At 42.2% G+C, this 20851-nt stretch overlaps 1 protein-coding gene across 1 annotated transcript in view; it reads left to right on the top strand.

The window, feature by feature from the left end:
• ZNF423 (zinc finger protein 423) overlaps positions 1-20851 on the top strand; it is a 248870-nt gene that overhangs the window by 118316 nt on the left and 109703 nt on the right. Inside the window, exons 4-5 of the mRNA XM_075837507.1 lie at positions 12637-15860; positions 19048-19132. Of these exons, the coding sequence (XP_075693622.1) occupies positions 12637-15860; positions 19048-19132 (3309 nt within the window). The remainder of the gene's footprint in view (positions 1-12636; positions 15861-19047; positions 19133-20851) is intronic.

Below are 20851 nucleotides of genomic sequence, written 5' to 3'. Positions count from 1 at the left end.
AATCTGCCTCAAAATTCCTTCAGGAATTTTGACCTGCCTGCACTTTTTTGCGGCGTCTTTCACAATTGTTTTTTCCGCCCTCGGCCATTGAGTACCGCGAGCAAAAAAACGCTCCGAAAACCGCTTTTTCTGCCTCTCATTGATTGCAATGAGAGGTAAGAGGTGGAACCGTGGAAAGAAAGGACATCCCGCTTTTTTTTCCCGCGATATGCGGGAAATCAATGGGCGGAGTTTAGGATGTTTTTTGGCGCTTATTCCAATGCGTTTTCTACGTCAATATCAGCGCCAAAATACTCTGTGTGAACAGGGCCTTAAGATTACCCTTCACTGGAACGAATGGGCCTAGGCCAACCCCTGAAAAAGAACCCCATAGCATTATCCCTCCCCCACCAAACTTTACAGTTTGCACAATGCGGTCAGGCAGATAACGTTCTCTTGGCATTTACCAAACCCAGACTCTTCCATCAGACTGCCAGATAGAGAAGCGTGATTCATCACTCCACAAAACACGCTCCCACTGCTCCAGAGTCCAGTGACGTCGTGCTTTACCCCACTCCCTGGGCAACGTTTTTGTGCAGATGTTTATGCCAGAAAAGGTTTTGAGCTCTGCAGTTATTGAGTTCATAAAGGGTGGTAACTTTTATACACTATGTGCCCAGCACTCACCGACCCCGCTCTGTAACTATATGTGGTCCGCACTTTGTGGTTGAGTTGCTGTGGTTCCTAAACCCTTCCACTTCGCAATAATACCACTCACAGTTGATCGTGGAATATCTAGAAGGAAGCTGTGGCATCCTATTACACTACCACGCTGGAATTCAGTGATCTCTTTAGAATGACCAGTAGTGTAGCCAGCGGTGCAACTGAAACCAGGCACCTCCACCCCTGTGCCTGACCATTCAGCGCCTAACAATGACGCTGATTGGCAGGGCAGAATGACTTGCCCCGCCAATCGGCGCCTTTCAACGATGCTAGTGCTTCCATTGTTGAAAGGCGCTGATGGGCCGGGCAAGTCATTCTGCCCTGCAAATCAGCGCCCGTCAACGACGCAAGCGTCCTTCAGCCCCAGCACACCTGCACAGAAGAGAGCAGCCCTGCATTGACACAGGGACGGGATCAAGGTGACTATGTATGGCATTATCTATTGGGGAGCTATATGTGGGGCACAATCTACAGGCGAGACTATATGTAGGGCACTATCTACAGGGGGGCTATATGTGGGGCACAATCTACAGGTCAGGCTATATGTAGGGCACTATCTACAGGGGGCTATATGTGGGGCACCATCTACAGGGGGGGCTATATGTGGAGCGCTATCTATAAGGGGGGCTATATGTGGGGTGCTATCTAAAGGGGAGCTATATGTGGGGCACTATCTACAGGGAGCACTGTGTATGGTGCTATTATAATCCGGGACTAGGGTTGTCACGATACCGGACTTCGATACCGATACTTTGCATTGTATTGCGATACTCGATACCAAAACAATACTTTGCCAACAATAATAATAATAAAATAAAAAAGTTCCTCCGTTTTCTGATGTGCGGCACGTGGCGTGATGAATTCTGAACCCCCATGTGCCTCACATTAATAGTAATTAACGTAATAATGGACAACATTGGGTTAATGTGTGAGGTACATGATTGGCTTAATTACTATTAATGTGAGGCACATGGAGGTTAAAAATTCATCAGACCACGTGCTTCACATTAATAAGTGAAAGAAAGCAGTTTTTATTTTATTTTACAACAGCGTAAACATAAATGACGCTATAAATTTGTTATGGTCGCGACTATACCAAATATGTGTATATTTTATGTATTGAGACTTATTTTAATATTTATTGTAAAAAAAAGTGTGTATTTTTTGTTATTTAACATTACCTTATTTTTTTACTTTTTTATTTTTAAACTTTAATGTACTGGCATATATATCTATACACTGATAGTACACAGGCAGTTGTTAGGACATACCTAAGTATGCCCTAACAGGAAATATGGTCAGACAGCCCAGGTGTCCTTCAGTGGACCCTGAGCTGTCTGCCCATATATGGTATGTTCCTCGATCGCGTCACCGGGATTCCCTGTGACGCGATCCAAAGGACATCGCCCTTCCTTATTTTCCCCTTAAATGCTACGGTCAGTTTTGATCGCAGCATTCAAGGGAATAGCGGTGGAGATGAGAGGTTTCTCTGATCTCCACCGTTGGACAGGGGCTGCGGCTGTGTAATACACCCATTGCCGCGCTCCTGACAATAAGTGTGTGCGCGAGGTCAGCATAAGGTGATGTGGCCAATGCTGCACTAATAAGCGGCAGTGCAGGCACTGAAGACAGAACATGGTGGTGTTTTGCAGTGCGCCCGCCATGTTCTGTCTTCAGTGCTGGCAATCATTAGTGCAGCTCCGGCTGCATCACCTCATACTGACCGTGCACGCGCACTTGTCAGGAGCGGGGCAATAACTGTATTATACCGCCGCAGCCACGCTCACTATATTCATGTGTTACTATACTTAGCTGTGCAGCCGCACAGCTTAGTATCGAAATACATGAAATAACGGTATTGAACAGTTTGAGGGTGCGCTGTATCGAAACAGTATCGAAGTTTCGATGCATCGTGCAACCCTGTCAGGGACATAGTGTATGGTGCTATTATAATTAGAGGTGCAGAGTATGGCGCTATTATATTTAGGTACGTAGTGTGTGGCACCATGTGAATTTTATCTTCATTTATAGGTGCAGAAATGTTTGAAAAGTGAGAAGCTGAAGACATCTGAGTGGCAAATTGCAGAAATGGCCTGTGGCCGGGAGTAGTCATCGTAGAGGTCTGGACCAGATGGAGAAAAAAAGAGAAAAAGAACGGCTAGAATCTGAAAAGACGTCTCCGGTGAGTCACTTAATGTAAATGTTTATTCTGCCTCTAATCAGTACTGTAGTCACTGTATAATCTGCAGTGCGATGATGGGTCGTATGATTTTCTTTTGTGAAACCGCAACTCCCAGCATATCCTTACCATTGTTCGGGTCATGCTGGGAGCAGTAGTTTTACGCCATGCAAACCTATACGGCAGGGGTAGCCTGGCTGGTATATACAGGATTGATGGTTGTTATATACAGGGTTTATGGTTGTTCTATACAGGGATGATGGTTGTTCATATACAGGAATGATGGGTAGTCCAGCCAACCTCCCTGCATTAACCCACATCATCCCTGTGTATACCAGCCATCATCCCCTTATATAACCCCCATCATCCCTATATATACCAGCCATCATCCCTCTTTATAACCCCCATCTTACCTGTATATACTAGCCAGGCAGGTATATACAGGGATGATAGGGGTAATATACAGGGATGATGGGGGTTATATACAGGGATGATGGCTGGTATATAATTAGAATACACCTCTTCAGTTTTAAACATGCATTAGGGGGGACCCGCTGGGTTGGGGCCCACTCAGATATGTTTTGCCACCCCTGTGCTAAACCCCTAGCTACACCTCTGGATTCTTTTACAAATGTTTGTAAAGGCAGGCTGCATGGCTAGGAGCTGGACTGAATGAAAAAACTAAATTCAATGATTAATATGTGTGTCCCAATACTTTTGTCCATATAGTGTATGTACATTATTATGGAATGATTGGATAGAAGACGATCTTAAAATATCTATATTTAAATATATACAGCCAATCCAGCTGGCAGTCTACAGACCAAGTTCTGGCTGCCAAAGGTTTTATTGCACCCTAGCTTCATGAGAATTTCTATAAACATTAAGTGGCACATGAACTGAAATTGATAACATATAGTATATCTCCATTAACTACTTGGATGGTAATACTGTGCAATGTGAGCTAAAGCATTTACTTAATCAGTGGTGGTTTTTGTAACCAGTTTTTTTTGTCCTATGAGATGGAACCAGGTTACTTATAAAATGTGGCCTTATGCAGCGTACCTTTTGCAACAATCCATGGCCCACTATATGAAGAATAGAAGGGACCCTGCTGTGCCCGCATCGCCACTCACATAGTAGGAGGTCTGGGCATGGGGGATGTCTCTCACTAATCATATGCGGTTCCTTCTCTTTAAACATGGCAAAGATGATACTAGCCATAGCCTCTGCATGCAAATGGGCAACATTTTTGCCACCCTTGGGGAGAAATTTATCACTCCTGTTAAGAAAGATTTTGCTTACAATGATAACACGTAAGCGGTGATCACAGAGGATACTCCACTATGGGGGTTTATTTTGTTAAGATAGGAACAGTATGAGAATGTTGGTTTGATTAGGAACAAAATGTGAATGTTTCCCTCTGTTTTCTGTATTTCGTCTCCTGAAAATGCTACTATTTTTGGCACTATTTCCACCCTGTATGTCCTTGATGATTTCCTGGTCATAAACCGGTTATTGCAGTGGGTGCTAGGCTCTGGTTCTATAGATCTGTCCTGGAGAGTAATCCTGGGGCCAGCAAGGATGTCTGTTATCCCAGACAAAGTGGCACTGGGCCACGCAGGAAACTTCTCCTTTTGATCTGAGAAACAAAGGGAACCCCTGAGGACAGGTCTATTCTAAGTATCTAGGGTTGGAATGACAGCCACGCAGGGCTAGGGTGAAGGCTATGACTCATGTTGTCTTTGGTGTACAATGGTACACGCAAATGGATTGTGTGCCTGTTCTACCTCACATGATCTCGATGCCCTTTGGACCTGTTTGGACTTTTTTTTTTTTATATTATATATTGCAGCAATATATAATGCTTTAGTATTTGGCAGAGGATTTTACTTCTGGTTATATGTTGTTCAGCACACATTCTCCCTGTTGGTGGACCCCAGTGACATGTATTGGCATTTGTATCCCCTATTAGAAGAATGTTACATTGTTGCATGTTTTATGTCTATATGTAAATGGAGCACATACATTCTAACGCTTGTGGCAATATTGTATCTGATTCCTGTTCTGTATATGAAGGAGAAGGGTGTCTCTACCTAATAGTCCCTGTAGAGTTTGTGTGTTACTGAACTTGAGCCGAACATTAGTGAGCAATTTTACAATAAAGTGTGCGATCTGGGTGAGAAGAGAGAGACCATTTGTGCAAAAGTAAGACACTGTTTGATTATACGAAAGGGGCAGCACCTTTTAATCCTGTATTTCAATTCAATTTAAAAGGGGTTGGCAGGTTCCTGTTTTAATGAACAAAGAGTTGACAAAGGCAGACGGCTCAGGAGCCGAGACTAATTGTGTGTCACAGTAAGGCATGGAATCCACGGGGAGCCCTCGACCTGCTAATATAGAACAGGTCCCAGTGTGCACCAACATAGGTCATTGTAGGTGAACAGGTCACGTTCGCCCCCAGGGTGCCAGCTGGGGCGGCTTGATGAGGCTAGCTATCAACAAGAATGTATTTGGGGCAATTTCTGAATAATTTAGGAAACTAAGGGGGGGACGGGACGGGACATTTTTTTGGCTGGAAAGTGTTAAAACCATCTTTGCATGGGGTTTTAAAAAAAATAAAAAGTAAAAAATCCCCTCAAGTGTTGCGTTCTTTTATGTTTTTATTTTTTTTTCTGTTCAAATTACTATTTGTATTCATTTGCTTTTTGGAAGAAACAATGTGTTTATGTTCTTACATACTTGCATCTTAAAGGGGGAATATTCTAAAGTAGAATAACTTTTAAGCTAGGTCTACACGGTGACTGGCTACAACTCAGGTCTAGTGTCAAATAATCTGTGTCATTCAGTATACATCGCAGTAATGTAAGTGAATGTGACTGCAGTGCGACCCATAAATTGTCGCAACCGTCGCAAGAAATCCAAAGTTTTGTGATTTCTTGCGAGTGTCTAGCCATCGTTGTGGCAACTTGCGGATTGTAATGCGGTCTTATTCACGTGCATTACTGAGATGTATGCAGCTGATGCCGCAACTTTTAGCGCTAGCCTGGGCTAATATGGGTGTGATATTTTTCCATCATTTTCTTTTGGTGGTTCCTGTTGTAGTTCATGGACTCATCATGAAAATAGGAAACTTGGGAAATGAGATACTAAGGATTCTAGGATTAGAAAGAAGGGTCTATTCCCCCCCCCCCCAATACCAGCCCCAGCCCATGGACAAGTGGCGCTATTTCTGTAAATAAAAGCAGGCCCTGTTTTTTGTCTAATCCTATGCAACCTTTAAGGGTGGGCTCACACCCACATGTGACATATTTGCATTGATGCGGAAAACCACAGTATATGGCTAATGAATTAAATATTTTGCAGCTCAGACAGATTTGTCACGTTCTGGCATTGCGTAATATTTTTCCTATAAGCATACATAAAGTTTTCGGCAGCATGTGTTTACACTGCGGAAATACAATGCAAGTACGCCACCTGTAAGCACATCTTAAAGGGGTTGCTGGCTTTGGAACCTTCATTTTTTTTTTTTTTTTAATGACAATTCACCCGATGACAAACTGGTAATAGGTTGTTCCCGCTGCTGGGACTGAAATCAACCAACTAATCTGTGGAGGAATGGAGCAGCAAGTGTTCAACTCCTCTTTAGCGCCACCACAGGGGATTTAAATTATTACACAGTTCCCAGTGAAATCAATGAGCTGTCCATGTAATGCATGGACAGGTCAGGTTCTCAAGAGCAAGAGTTAATCTCCGCTCTGGATATTAATTGAATATCCTGAATGACCCCCCGCCCCATCTATTAACTTATAATTCCATAATATTTTCCCCTTTAATGGAAAAACTTTTACCCCAAAATGTTGTTCAGTTTTTAGCTCCCATGCGAAAGTTGCTGCTGAAAGGAGAGGTAGCCAACATGCATCGTCAAGGGATCGTAACAGAGATGGTCTGACAGATTTTATAAACTCCTTAATGCCAAATCTATTAAGTTTTGTAGTTTTTACACCACCATATTGCTGCATAGCTAGGCAGATATTCCGTACTCCCTCCAACCAAAAAGGAACGTTTGACTGTGCTCCTGAATACCTGTGTAGGAAGTGTTCGCAGTCTCCATCTTGTAAGTTCAACCGTTTGCTACAGGCATCTCCTTTTTTTGTTCTGTCACCCATTTCCTCATAGAGCCTACACTTGTGTGCTTGCATATAATTGCTCCTGGCATCTCATCTCTGAGACCTCTGTCAGCTCTCCCTGTCAACCAATCATTGAGAGAAAACTCTCCCATCCCTCTTAGGGAACTGCCTGAATTATTCTAGTCCTGAAGCGGTGGAACTCGGGACTTTGTACTATTTAAAGTTGCTAGTCCCTGGTAATCACTACAGGTAAGAGCGTACATGTTTTCATTTTCTCATTGTTGTGAAAGAGTCCAGTGTGTGTAAGTGCAAGGTACCATAAATTGGAATGCATATGCCTTAAAGAGGCTCTGTCACCAGATTTTGCAACCCCTATCTGCTATTGCAGCAGATAGGCGCTGCAATGTAGATTACAGTAACGTTTTTATTTTTAAAAAACGAGCATTTTTGGCCAAGTTATGACCATTTTTGTAGTTATGCAAATGAGGCTTGCAAAAGTCCAAGTGGGTGTGTTTAAAAGTAAAAGTCCAAGTGGGCGTGTATTATGTGCGTACATCGGGGCGTTTTTAATACTTTCACTAGCTGGGCGCTCTGAAGAGAAGTAACATCCTCTTCTCTTCAGAACGCCCAGCTTCTGACAGTGCAGATCTGTGACGTCACTCACAGGTCCTGCATCGTGACGGCACCAGAGGCTACAGTTGATTCTGCAGCAGCATCAGCGTTTGCAGGTAAGATCGACTTACCTGCAAACGCTGATGCTGCTGCAGAATCAACTGTAGCCTCTGGTGCCGATGTGGCCGTCACGATGCAGGACCTGTGAGTGACGTCACAGATCTGCACTGCCAGAAGCTGGGCGTTCTGAAGAGAAGAGGATGTTACTTCTCTTCAGAACGCCCAGCTAGTAAAAGTATTAAAAACGCCCCGATGTACGCACCTAATACACGCCCACTTGGACTTTTACTTTTAAACACACCCACTTGCACTTTTGCAAGCCTCATTTGCATAACTACAAAAATGGTCATAACTTGGCCAAAAATGCTCGTTTTTTAAAAATAAAAACGTTACTGTAATCTACATTGCAGCGCCGATCTGCTGCAATAGCAGATAGGGGTTGCAAAATCTGGTGACAGAGCCTCTTTAATACATATCACAGTCTTCTACCTTTACGAGCCGGAGGAACCACATATTGCAGACCAATATTAAAAATGTATAAAAGCAACCCACATAGACAGGTACTGATGGCTCCCCATAGAATTACTCGTCCGTAATTAATACTGGGTAATGAAGTTCAGTGTTCACTTCATTAAAGGGGGAAATAATCTCATGCTTGGCTTCCAGTCTCTTAAAGGGGATTTCCACTACTGAAGAACTGATGAACTATCCACCGGATAGTCCTCAGTATATCATCATTGCGGGTCCGACACCCGGACCCCAACGGATGTTCTGGTCCATTATGCGATGTACGAAGCCGGAAGCAGTTGGCTCCGTACATAGCATAGCTGCCGAACTACAGCTCTGCTCCTATTTACTTGAATAAATTAAATTTTACTGTTCGGTGGCCTGAGCCAAATGCTTCTGGCATGTACGTGCGAGGCTCGGAGGCAGCCGGAGCAGCTTAACGGTGCGGGGTCCGGGTGTCAGACCCCCACAGATCCTGTACTGATGACCTATTCGGTGGTAAGGTAATAATCAGTTGTCCAGAAGTGGACAACCCCTTTAATTTCAGTCAGTAGAATATGAAGGCAAGTGTATTAGAACTTCAACAAAGACTTAAAACTAGGGATTAAAGAACAACTTTTTTTTTCATTATTGTAGAGACCTTATGACACGAACCCAGAATGTTTATCGCTGGAATAACAAGAATGACTTACGTTGAAAGTGTAAAACCAGGACAGCAAATGCCACAGTAATTTCCATCCTTATTACTATGGGGTACCCCTTGAAATAAGATTCCAGTCCAGGGGAACCCCTATTACCATTCTTCCCTCAAAGAAAAATAATGATTTAGACCATTTTCTTCCGATCGTAGCGTCTTTTATCGTAACACGGACGGACACGATGCCGACCGAAGACAGATATCTTCTGTGTTGGATTTTTTTGGTCATTTTTGAGTGCAATCTTCTAAAGTCGTTCATGCCAAAACGACAGATTCGCATTCCAGCAATAGTAGCCGAGACAGGGTTACAAAGCAGATAAAGATTTGTCGTTTTAATTATGGGGTTGTCGTCTAGAACGAGAACCTTCACAGACCAACTATGAAAGACAAGTCGTTGAGAAAACATCCCCAATGTATGGACAGCTTGCGACAGGTGTTGCTGTATTCTAGGGAACCCCTCTATGGTTCTTAGAAGCCCTGGTGGGGAAACCGTGGCCAAAACTGTCAAAGATATTCTGTCACCCTTTACAAACTAAATTGCATAAAATGTGACCGACTAACTTAAAATGACAGCAATTAATGAGCAGATATCTAGAATTTTTTAAGACCCCCTGCTTGTCCTTAGGAAACCGCTATAGAGCAATAGCAGCCCGATTTAAAGGGGTCCCAAAGTGAAGAATTATGTCTTGACAAGGAGATTTTCTAACATGACAATCTCCTTGTATGATATTGAGCATTAGATGCGCACAATATCCCCTTACACAACCAGATCTCCTCCCCGATAGGGGGTTCATTGAGTACAGTATTCAGCACCGCTAGACACCACATTGACAGATCACCTTCACTTTTTTGTTTGGAAAAGGCGAAACGCAGGAAGGAGATGATAATGCCTGTCTGTTTCTCTCTCGCTATCCCTTTGTGGAAGTCAAACACATAGCTGAATATACGGATCACCCTAAAATTTCCAGAGAAATTGGCAGAATTATTATCGATTCACAGAGCACGGCCAAACATCACTGCATGAATTAGCAAGCAGCTGTTTCTAATTTGACTCTAGAACGGTACACAGAGGAACTTGCTTTAGTGCGCGATCCTTTCATTTATAATGAATTTTAATCACCGCTACAGGTGAGAAAAATGTAGAAACAAGCTTGTATCTTGTGCAAGAAACAAAGGCAAGCCAGATGCTAACAGATTTACAGCCTGTGATAAAAGGAATGTTTTGGTACAGTTTACATGTAATTAGGCTGCAGCTGTTTGCGCTCCCCAGCCCGTGAAAAAGAAGCCGCGTATAGGATCTCGCTGCCTGTTTTCCAAAGGGAGTCAAGAAAAACAGTGATCCAACCCTAGAACCATTTATAGCGTATTCCTGAGGCTGACATAAAACTTTTCTTTCCCTGCCGCTCGTAAGCCGTTCAACGGAACCGTGATTCCTAGTCCTGGACAGAGGGGAGAAACTGAGCAGTTACTGTCTGTTTTACGGAGTTGGGCCTGACATGGGGCAAAATGCATCTTAACGATTTCAGGTTTAAAGGGGTTGTACGAGACTATAAAAACATGGCTGCTATCTTGCAGAAACTGCGCCACTCTTGTCCATGTGCTGTCGTGGAATTGCATCTTGAATGATAATATTTCAACCATTTGGATATACAGGTTAAAAAATAAATCCAGTTGCTATGGTTGTAAATGAGCCTTCCTTTGTTGTATGTGTAGGATCCAGATTTTAAGGTTGAAGAGAGAGTGTGAATTTCTCCACATTAGCCCCCACTTTGTGTTCCGTCCGTCCGTGTGTGTGGGACCCAGCTGGCCTGACAGAACCCAGCTCTGCCTTTTCATGGATCTCATCCAGCAGACACCCGGGATCTCTCTGCGCAGCTGACTCCTTCCTGTTTTTTCACACTCGGGGGAATCTCTTACTGTCTCTTTGGGGTTAGATGTCCTTGAAAGCTTGTGGATGCAGTTGAAACACAGCATTTAAAAGGCCTTAAAAAATTCTATATAGACGTAAACTCCTTTTCCATTTTAAACGGTTCATATTGCCAAAAACTATTTTTAAGCGGGAATATACACGCAAAATGCCATGCAGCAGCTACGTAGTGGCGTTTTCCAAAATATCTACAGATCTTTTTTACTGGAATGCAATGCATGTCGTGCTTTTAGAATACGCAGTACAGTAGTTTAGAAGAGGAGGACATTACAGGTGGTTGGGGTACTTGTTTAAATGTTGACCGTCCCTTTGCAGCCTTCAGTTGTCTCTGCGAGAGACCATAAACATTGCGTGGGATCGCTGTATGACACAAAATGTCACTTGCACTTTTCCTATAAAAATTGTGTTTTTTTATTTTCTTGTAATGTAGTGAAACCCTAAGGGCTGGTCTATACAGAGACTCTTTGTAGAGCAACTTATTGCTCTTAACTATCAAGCTAGAGCTGCGGTGCAAAGGAATACATTAAGGGGGTATTATTAAACTTTTTAGCCAGATTTCTGGCGAAAAACAGTCACAAAAGCAGCGATTTGCACAAAAAAATTTGACTTCTGTGGCACTTACGCCGCCCGTGGCACTTTACTAAAAAAGTGGGCGGGGCTTAGAAGGGACGGCCTGACAAATTTACCATCACTTATGCCAGAAATTGGCATAGATTATGATTTGACTGTCCGGTGCACGGACGGCCACAGATGTGCCTAATTTATTAAGAAGTGTGCACCCCTTAATAAATTAGGCACGTCTTGCTCCAGCGCTCTTCAGATTAAGACATTTGCAAATGAAATGCCAGTCTTAATAAATATCCCCCCATTGAGTTGCATACAATCTTCTAGACGGCAGATGTTAATAGGTAAAATCACTCCGTTGCGCTGCAAAAAGTCTCCATGTAGCCCAGGCCTTATACTTTGCTGCTGTTCTAAGTGGAGGATTTGTCTCTTTACTATCCATCTTCTGTATAACCGTGGGTATTAACTTGACTTAGACAAACTTCCAGCCCCTGGGTTTGTATTTCAAGAATAGGAGATGCTCAAGTTCTTCTGGTAATCTCCTCTGATCTTCCTATTATTGGAAAGTCCATTCCATGTGTTAATTCTTCAGTTTGCCCTCAAAAGTTTTTAGTAAAAATGCGTATTCTGTTTAAGAATGTTATAATACTAGACAGTCCCACCAGTGTCCTGGTACCTGAGGGGACATAAGAGAAAATACCAACATGGTCACATGGCCCTACTACAGATTTTGCATTGGGGCCTAGGTGTTCTTATCTCAGTTTGGTTTATCATCGCCTTAACCACATGATGAACATGAAATATCTGAATGGTGGGCCCAAAGTATAACATTTATATTCTAAATTGTAAAAAATAGTTTCCTTTCATATTTGGTCAAATGTAAGGCCTCCGATATTCCCAGGATATCTGGATCCAGTTCCACATACAGAAGGGAAACATTATGATAATCGGCAATCTAATTCAAAAAGTCTGTCCTCCATCATAATGTTTGTGCAATTTTCAGTTTCAAAGAAATCTCAGTAGTAGAATTTCATACAGAACTAAACTTGAGGGTTAACATTGTGAAAATTGTTTCCCTTGCATTTTTCTTTTTTTCTGTGTGTTCTTTGCCTTTACGCTTTTGTCTTTGTGGAATTATTTGTTAACTGTAAGAAGATGTAGATTGGTAGAAGCCCAAGGTTCTGCTTAAGAGCTGTGGCCTTATTTCACAGATGCACTGGGAATTGTTTTTAATCTCCTTTCTGCTTTCCCATTACAGATGGTGATGACGACCCACAATTCTCCTGGGTGGCTTCATCTCCCTCCAGCAAAGACGTTGCATCACCCACTCAGATGATAGGGGATGGGTGTGATCTCGGCATAGGAGAGGAGGAAGGGGGATCTGGGTTGCCGTATCCCTGCCAGTTCTGTGACAAGTCTTTCAGTCGTTTGAGCTACCTGAAAAGGCACGAACAGATCCACAGCGACAAACTTCCTTTTAAATGCACATACTGCAGCCGTCTATTTAAGCACAAGAGAAGTCGAGATCGCCACATTAAACTCCACACCGGGGATAAAAAGTATCACTGCCACGAATGTGAGGCCGCATTCTCTCGCAGTGACCACCTTAAAATTCATCTGAAAACTCACAGCTCAAGCAAACCTTTCAAGTGTACAGTGTGCAAGCGCGGATTTTCCTCCACTAGTTCTCTGCAGAGTCACATGCAGGCTCATATGAAAAACAAGGAACATTTGGCCAAGACGGACAAAGATATGAAAAAAGACGACTTTATGTGTGATTATTGTGAGGAAACCTTTAGCCAGACCGAAGAACTAGAGAAGCACGTAATGACACGACACCCTCAGCTCTCGGAGAAAGCTGACCTGCAGTGTATTCATTGCCCTGAAGTATTTGCGGATGAAACCTCCCTGCTCACCCACATTGATCAAGTCCATGCCAACAAGAAACACAAGTGCCCCATGTGTCCAGAGCAGTTTTCCTCCGTTGAAGAAGTTTACTGTCACTTAGATAGTCACAGACAGCCTGACTCCAGCAACCACAGCATTAGTCCTGACCCAGTTCTGGGCAGTGTGGCATCCATGAGTAGTGCCACACCTGACTCGAGTGCATCGGTTGAACGGGGATCTACTCCTGACTCCACGCTCAAACCAATAAGAGTGCATAAAAAAACTTTATCAATGGATCGAGAGGACGGTCAAAATTGGCCCAAAGTTATGTACAGCTGTCCTTATTGCACAAAGAGGGATTTTAACAGCTTGGCAGTCTTGGAAATCCACTTAAAAACTATTCATGTGGACAAACCTCAGCAAAGTCACACCTGTCAAATCTGTTTGGATTTATTGCCCACCCTATATAATCTTAATGAGCACGTGAGAAAAGTCCATAAAAATCATGCATACCCTATGGTTCAGTTCAGCAACATAACTGCCTTCCATTGTAACTATTGTCCTGAGATGTTCGCTGATATTAACAGCCTGCAGGAGCATATCCGAATCTCTCATTGTGGCCCTAATGCTACTCCACAGGAGGGCAATAATGCCTTCTTCTGTAACCAGTGTTCTATGGGATTTCTTACGGAGTCCTCACTTACCGAACATATTCAGCAAACCCATTGTAATGTAGGGAGTTCAAAACTTGAGTCCCCTGTTATACAGCCAACTCAGTCCTTTATGGAAGTGTATTCGTGCCCATATTGTACAAACTCCCCCATATTTGGATCTATATTGAAACTTACTAAGCATATTAAAGAAAACCACAAGAATATTCCACTTGCAAATAATAAGAAGTCGAAATCGGAGCAGAGTCCGGTTTCTTCAGATGTTGAAGTTTCGTCCCCTAAAAGGCAAAGGTTGTGTCCAAGCCTAAACTCTGTATCTAATGGGGAGTATCCCTGTAACCAATGTGACCTAAAGTTTTCCAATTTTGACACATTTCAGACACATTTGAAGTCACACTTAGAGTTATTGTTAAGAAAACAATCCTGTCCTCAATGCAAAGAGGACTTTGACTCTCAAGACACCCTCCTGCAGCACCTCACAGTACATTACATGACCACATCCACACATTATGTGTGCGAGAGCTGTGACAAACAGTTCTCATCTGTGGATGATCTGCAAAAGCACTTATTGGACATGCATACTTTTGTATTATATCATTGCACACTTTGCCAAGAAGTCTTTGATTCAAAGGTCTCCATCCAAGTGCATCTGGCGGTAAAACACAGCAATGAGAAGAAAATGTACCGTTGTACGGCATGTAACTGGGACTTTAGAAAAGAAGTAGACCTTCAGCTTCATGTCAAGCATAGCCATTTGGGCAATCCAGCAAAATCACACAAGTGCATCTTTTGTGGAGAAACCTTTAGCACAGAAGTGGAACTACAATGTCACATAACCACTCACAGTAAGAAGTACAATTGTAAGTTCTGCAGTAAGGCTTTCCATGCCATTATTCTCCTAGAAAAGCACCTACGTGAAAAACATTGCGTTTTTGACACCAATAACCAAAACGGCACTGCAAATGGAATGGTGCCGGCAAGCAAAAAGTCCGAGACTGCTGAAGTCCCAACCGTGTTAATGAAAAACCCAGAGGTTTCAAACAGCCACGAAGCCAGTGAAGATGATGTTGATGCTTCTGAGCCAATGTATGGCTGTGACATTTGTGGTGCAGCATACACGATGGAAGTCCTTCTTCAGAATCACCGTTTACGAGATCATAACATAAGACCGGGTGAAGATGATGGTTCTAGGAAGAAAGCCGAGTTTATCAAGGGCAGTCACAAGTGCAATATCTGCGCAAGAACTTTCTTCTCGGAGAATGGTCTGCGAGAACACATGCAGACACATCGGGGTCCTGCAAAACACTACATGTGCCCCATTTGTGGGGAGCGTTTCCCTTCTCTTTTAACACTCACTGAACATAAAGTTACTCACAGCAAAAGTTTGGACACCGGGACCTGCAGGATCTGCAAAATGCCTCTTCAGAGTGAGGAAGAGTTTATTGAACACTGTCAGATGCATCCAGACCTTAGAAATTCCCTAACTGGTTTTCGCTGCGTGGTCTGTATGCAGACGGTCACATCTACCCTCGAACTTAAAATTCATGGAACATTCCATATGCAAAAGCTGTCGGGAAGCTCCGCTGCTTCCTCCCCTAATGGACAAACATTGCAGAAGTTGTATAAATGTGCCCTGTGCTTAAAAGAATTCCGAAACAAGCAGGACCTTGTAAAGTTAGATGTTAATGGTTTGCCATATGGACTGTGTGCCAGCTGCTTAAGCAGAACCACCAATGGACAGCCTTCCAACCAAACCTCGCAAGACGCCTGCGAGAGGCTATGTGCCAGTCTACGATGCCCTGAATGCAGTGTCAAGTTTGAGAGTGCAGAGGATCTGGAAAGTCATATCCAGATTGACCATAGAGACTTAACACACGATGCTAGTGGCCAAAGGAAAGTGGCGCAAACATCTCCAGTCCCCAGAGTAAGTGCACATTCCAAATAGTTTTTATGCTTCAATTGTTTTTTTTACAGAATAAAAATTTAAAGGTCATTATATTTGAAGGGGTTCTATAGTTTAAAACACTTCTACCCTTGTGGCAAAGGTGGACAATCTGGTCTCCATTGGTTGCTTCTTGAACTGGATGTAGCATCAATGGGCAGATGTCTAGTCATTACTCAAGATGCTTACTAGTCAAGTCCTAAGGAAATCTAACGTAATGTAATCATTTTATATTGTTATAAAGTTAAGCAACTCTGATATGTTTTATTTCAACAACACCGTTTTCAAGATCTCAGCTTGATGTCATTTAGATTTAGCATCTTAAAACCTGTCCAGACCTCATACATCTGCAGTTAGTTATAATACATCAGTGTAGGTAAGCGCTATCAGCCTAGCATCTAGAACAGGAGAAAGATGTATACTTCTCACAGAAGATTGCATCGACTGAACAAGCACAGAGTTGTATGAACAGTAATAGATCAGGATGGGTTTTCAGCCTCTAAATTGAAGCTGGCACAGCATCTGCTGGACTGGATCTCCAGTCAGTGTTTGGATTTAGCATAAACGTCCCTCGGTCATTGGCTTACTGACCATTTCGGCAATAGGGTACAGCCTTAGGGCCCAGAACATTAACTGGCGCTAACAGCTAGAAACTGAGCCATATATCTTTATAGGTGGGGGAGAGGTACTCCAAATGTCTTTCATTCACACAAATTCTCAGACAACCCCTGCTTTAGGTTTGGAAGAATTGGTATCCATCATACTTCAGTTGTGTGAGATGTGTAAGAAAATGATGCACTAGCCACTTTTCACTAGATTTTCTTTGCTACATTAAAGGTCTATGTTTTATTCGTATGCTGCATAGCAGGTCCATGACTCCGCAAATAAGAATGACGATAGTCAATGTAAATAAATCCTTAAAGAGGCTCTGTCACCAGATTTTCAAACCCCTATCTCGTATTGCAGCAGATCGGCGCTGCAATGTAGATTACAGTAACGTTTTTCTTTTTCAAAACCGAGCATTTTTGGCCAAGTTATGACCATTTTTATATTTATGCAAATGAGCCTTTCTTAAGTACAACTGGGAGTGTTTAAAGTTAAGTCCAAGTGGGCGTGTATTGTGTGTGTACATCTGGGCGTTTTTACTTGTTTTACTAGCTGGGCGTTGTGAATAGAAGTGTATGATGCTGACGAATCAGCATCATCCACTTCTCTTCGTTACCACCCAGCTTCTGGCAGTGCAGACACACAGCGTGTTCTTGAGAGATCACGCTGTGACGTCACTCACTTCCTGCCCCAGGTCCTGCATCGTGTCGGACGAGCGAGGGCACATCGGCACCAGGCGACAGATCTGCGCCGATCTGCTGCAATAGGAGATAGGGGTTTGAAAATCTGGTGACAGAGCCTGTTTAAAATCAATTCACACACCTGTTGAATGTGACCACCGCTACAGCACACACAGAATTGTAATGTTATAAAATATTATGTGTAAAAAGAATTCAATATTAATAAATGTAATTGAAAGTGCTAGTAGCGAACAACTACCGATTATTAATATGATTGGGTTTGTTGTGTGATGCTATAAATTATTGAAATGGTTCTGGCCCGGGCATGTGTGTGTATGTGTAATATATGTATGTATGTGTGTGTAATATGTGTGTGTGTGTGTGTAATACATACATATATATATTACACACACACATACATATATGTATGTGTATGTATGTATGTATGCATATATATGTGTGTGTGTATATATATATATATATGTGTGTGTGTGTGTGCAATAACTGGGAGACTCTTGTAATTGATAAACCTCCCGATAGTTCTATTGAATGTTTACATAGACTTTTATATAGAATTTGTACATTCCTCTAGATGCTATATGTAAAATTGGTTTATTAGAGGCATGTGGTGCTCATTTCTTTAGCTGCCAATACATTTCAATATGAGGCCCTATGTTTCTTTATTATGTACACTTTACCAGTATGCCCAAGGCTGGTTTCAGACCTCACCCTGCTGCATTTTTTGGTCCCTATTGCGGTCACAACACCCAGACCACATGTGGTTCTACTGAACCGAACGTGGATTACCATGAAAGCCTACAGTGATCTAAGTGTAATTGAGTAGAACCGCGTTGAGTCCAGTATTACTGCTATAATATGGAACATGAATTTATTTAGATGGGTGATAGTTTTATCCTACTAACCTTAATAGCAATATGAATTGTTGAGTGCCTAAACCTGTAGTAGATGGAGCCCTGTCCGTGGTACCAATTACTGTTGGGTAACCTGGGGGCCACAGATGAATTGATATTTCATTTTGTGGAGTGTAAAGCCAACTCTGTCATAGCTGGGGATAAATAGATGCCTCCATGAGCCAGCAAGCACACAGAAGCATTACAGCACTAAATATAAATATGTAACATGTTCTGTAGTCATATGAATGTTATGGTATATTTTATATACTGCCAATGTGAATGTTAATGAATATACAATGGTTATAAGCACTTTCTAACACTGTTCTGTTTCCCACATTTTAGGGTTCTATACGATTTAACTTGGTAATGTTCCCATTAGAACTTTAAAGGGGCTTTCTCACAAACACATGTATCCACAGGATAGGGTATACATGTGTGATCGCTGGGGGTCTGACCTTTGGGACCCCATCTATGAGGAGAACGGAGGACCGAACGTCCCCCAAGTTCTCCATGAGAATGGAGCGCTTATGCGCATGCCCGACCAGCGCTCCATTAATTTCTATGGAGCTGCCAGAAACAGCGGTCCCGGAAGTCCCATAGAAATGAATGGCGCGCTGGCCAAGCATGAACACCAGCGCTCCATTCTCATGGATCACTTCGGGGGAATTTCCGTCCCCCGTTCTCCTCATCGCTGGGGGTCCTAATGGTCAGACCCCAAGTGATCACACAGGTATCCCTTATCTTGTGGATAGGAGATACAGGTTTATTGTGTCTATACCCCTTTAAGTCTATACTAACATGAATGGCTAAAAAGTGACACCATGCTGTGCCACCTGGCTAATTTGGTGACACGAATATTTTCATAATGCAATTACTTACTCTTGTGCCACCTCAACTTTTTTTATTTCACTTGTGTTTATAAATTTGCATGATATATCAGCTGCTCTTGTTTTCTTGTGTACTTAATAGAAGAAGACTTATCAATGCATCAAATGCCAGATGACCTTTGAGAATGAAAGAGAAATTCAGATTCACGTTGCCAACCACATGATAGGTAAGATTTATTTTTTTTATGCCTTTTGCAAATACCTTCCTCCATCTAGTTAATACAATTCCGTTTTTCTTCCCAGCAGTGCTATATCATGCAGTTCATTGCCACATTGAAAATGGTGCATATTGAGAAATAGACTTTTTTTTTTCCCTAGCAAATTCACATCTATTTAGCCAGGCAAAAAGCACCTGTCGCTTGTCAACAGTTTACAAGCAATTATACTTCAATTTTTTTTGTGTCATGACATTTGAGTGGATGTAACTGCCTGCACTTTTCTGGCAAAATGCAGTGAATTCCTCAAAAAAGAATTGTCAAAGCAAAATCTACTCGAGTCATTTTTTTTTTTGTATATATATATATTATTTTTTTCGGAGTAGTTGAATGGCTTAACTATGTCAGTGCTAGCAGGGCCATTCTTCTGTACACAATTCTCAGGCTTATTACTTATGGCATCTCAAGAATGCTATTTGAATTCCGGACAATGTAATGCTGTTAGGTATATTTTATGACATGGTTTCAGAATTTTGACTTTAAATATAAAGGAAACTTTGCACATCAAAGAAAGTGCCTGTTTAAATGTGGGCTTTCAACAATAGTCCAGGTCCAGGTCTTGCAGCTGTAATACGGCAGGTAAAATATGGACACAATATGGACCTCTGAATGCGGCTTAAAGGGACTCTGTCACCACATTATAAGTGCCCTATCTCCTACATAAGGAGATGGGCACTGTAATGTAGGTGACAGCAATGCTTTTTATTTAAAAAAACCGATCTTTTTTCACAAAGTTAGGAGCGATTTAAGTTTATGCTAATGAGCTTTCTTAATGCCCAAGTGGGCGTACTTTTACTTTCGACCAAGTGGGCGTTGTACAGAGGAGTGCATGACGCTAACCTATCGGCATCATGCACTCCTCTCCATTCATTTACACTGCACTAGCGATATAGATATATCACTATGTGCAGCCTCATACACAAACCCTAACATTACTACAGTGTCCTGATAATGAATACACATGACCATCCAGCCTGGACGTCATGTGTACTCAGAATCCTGACACTTCTGAATCTTTTTTTGTGAGATTCCGGCAAGTGAAACCAAATCTCGTTTAGTTCCGAGATCTCGCGAGATTTCGTATCCGTTGCTGGAATCTCACAAAAAAGATTCAGAAGTGTCAGGATTCTGAGTACACATGACGTCCAGGCTGGATTTCATGTGTATTCATTATCAGGACACTGTAGTAATGTTAGGGTTTGTGTATGAGGCTGCACATAGTGATATATCTATATCGCTAGTGCAGTGTAAATGAATGGAGAGGAGTGCATGATGCTGATTGGTCAGCGTCATGCACTCTGCTGTACAACGCCCACTTGGTCGAAAGTAAAAGTACGCCCACTTGGGCATTAAGAAAGCTCATTAGCATAAACTTAAATCGCTCCTAACTTTGTGAAAAAAGATCGTTTTTTTAAATAAAAAGCACTGCTGTCACCTACATTATAGCGCCCATCTCCTTATGTAAGAGACAGGGCACTTATAATGTGGTGACAGAGTCTCTTTAAAACAGTGTTTAGGTACATTTTGTTTTTTATATGAAGTAGGTTTTAAAATACAATATGGTACAATATAGTTATATGCCATTTAATCTACATTTCCACCAGGCAGTTTCATCATCTGTATTATAAGAAAGGTTTCTACATAGTAAGAACAGTCAAACATTGGCATGTC

Source organism: Rhinoderma darwinii, chromosome 9 (assembly GCF_050947455.1).
Source record: "Rhinoderma darwinii isolate aRhiDar2 chromosome 9, aRhiDar2.hap1, whole genome shotgun sequence".
NCBI lineage: Eukaryota > Metazoa > Chordata > Amphibia > Anura > Rhinodermatidae > Rhinoderma > Rhinoderma darwinii.
Note: the sequence above shows the minus strand (reverse complement) of the source record. Positions and strands in the feature narration are given on the sequence as shown.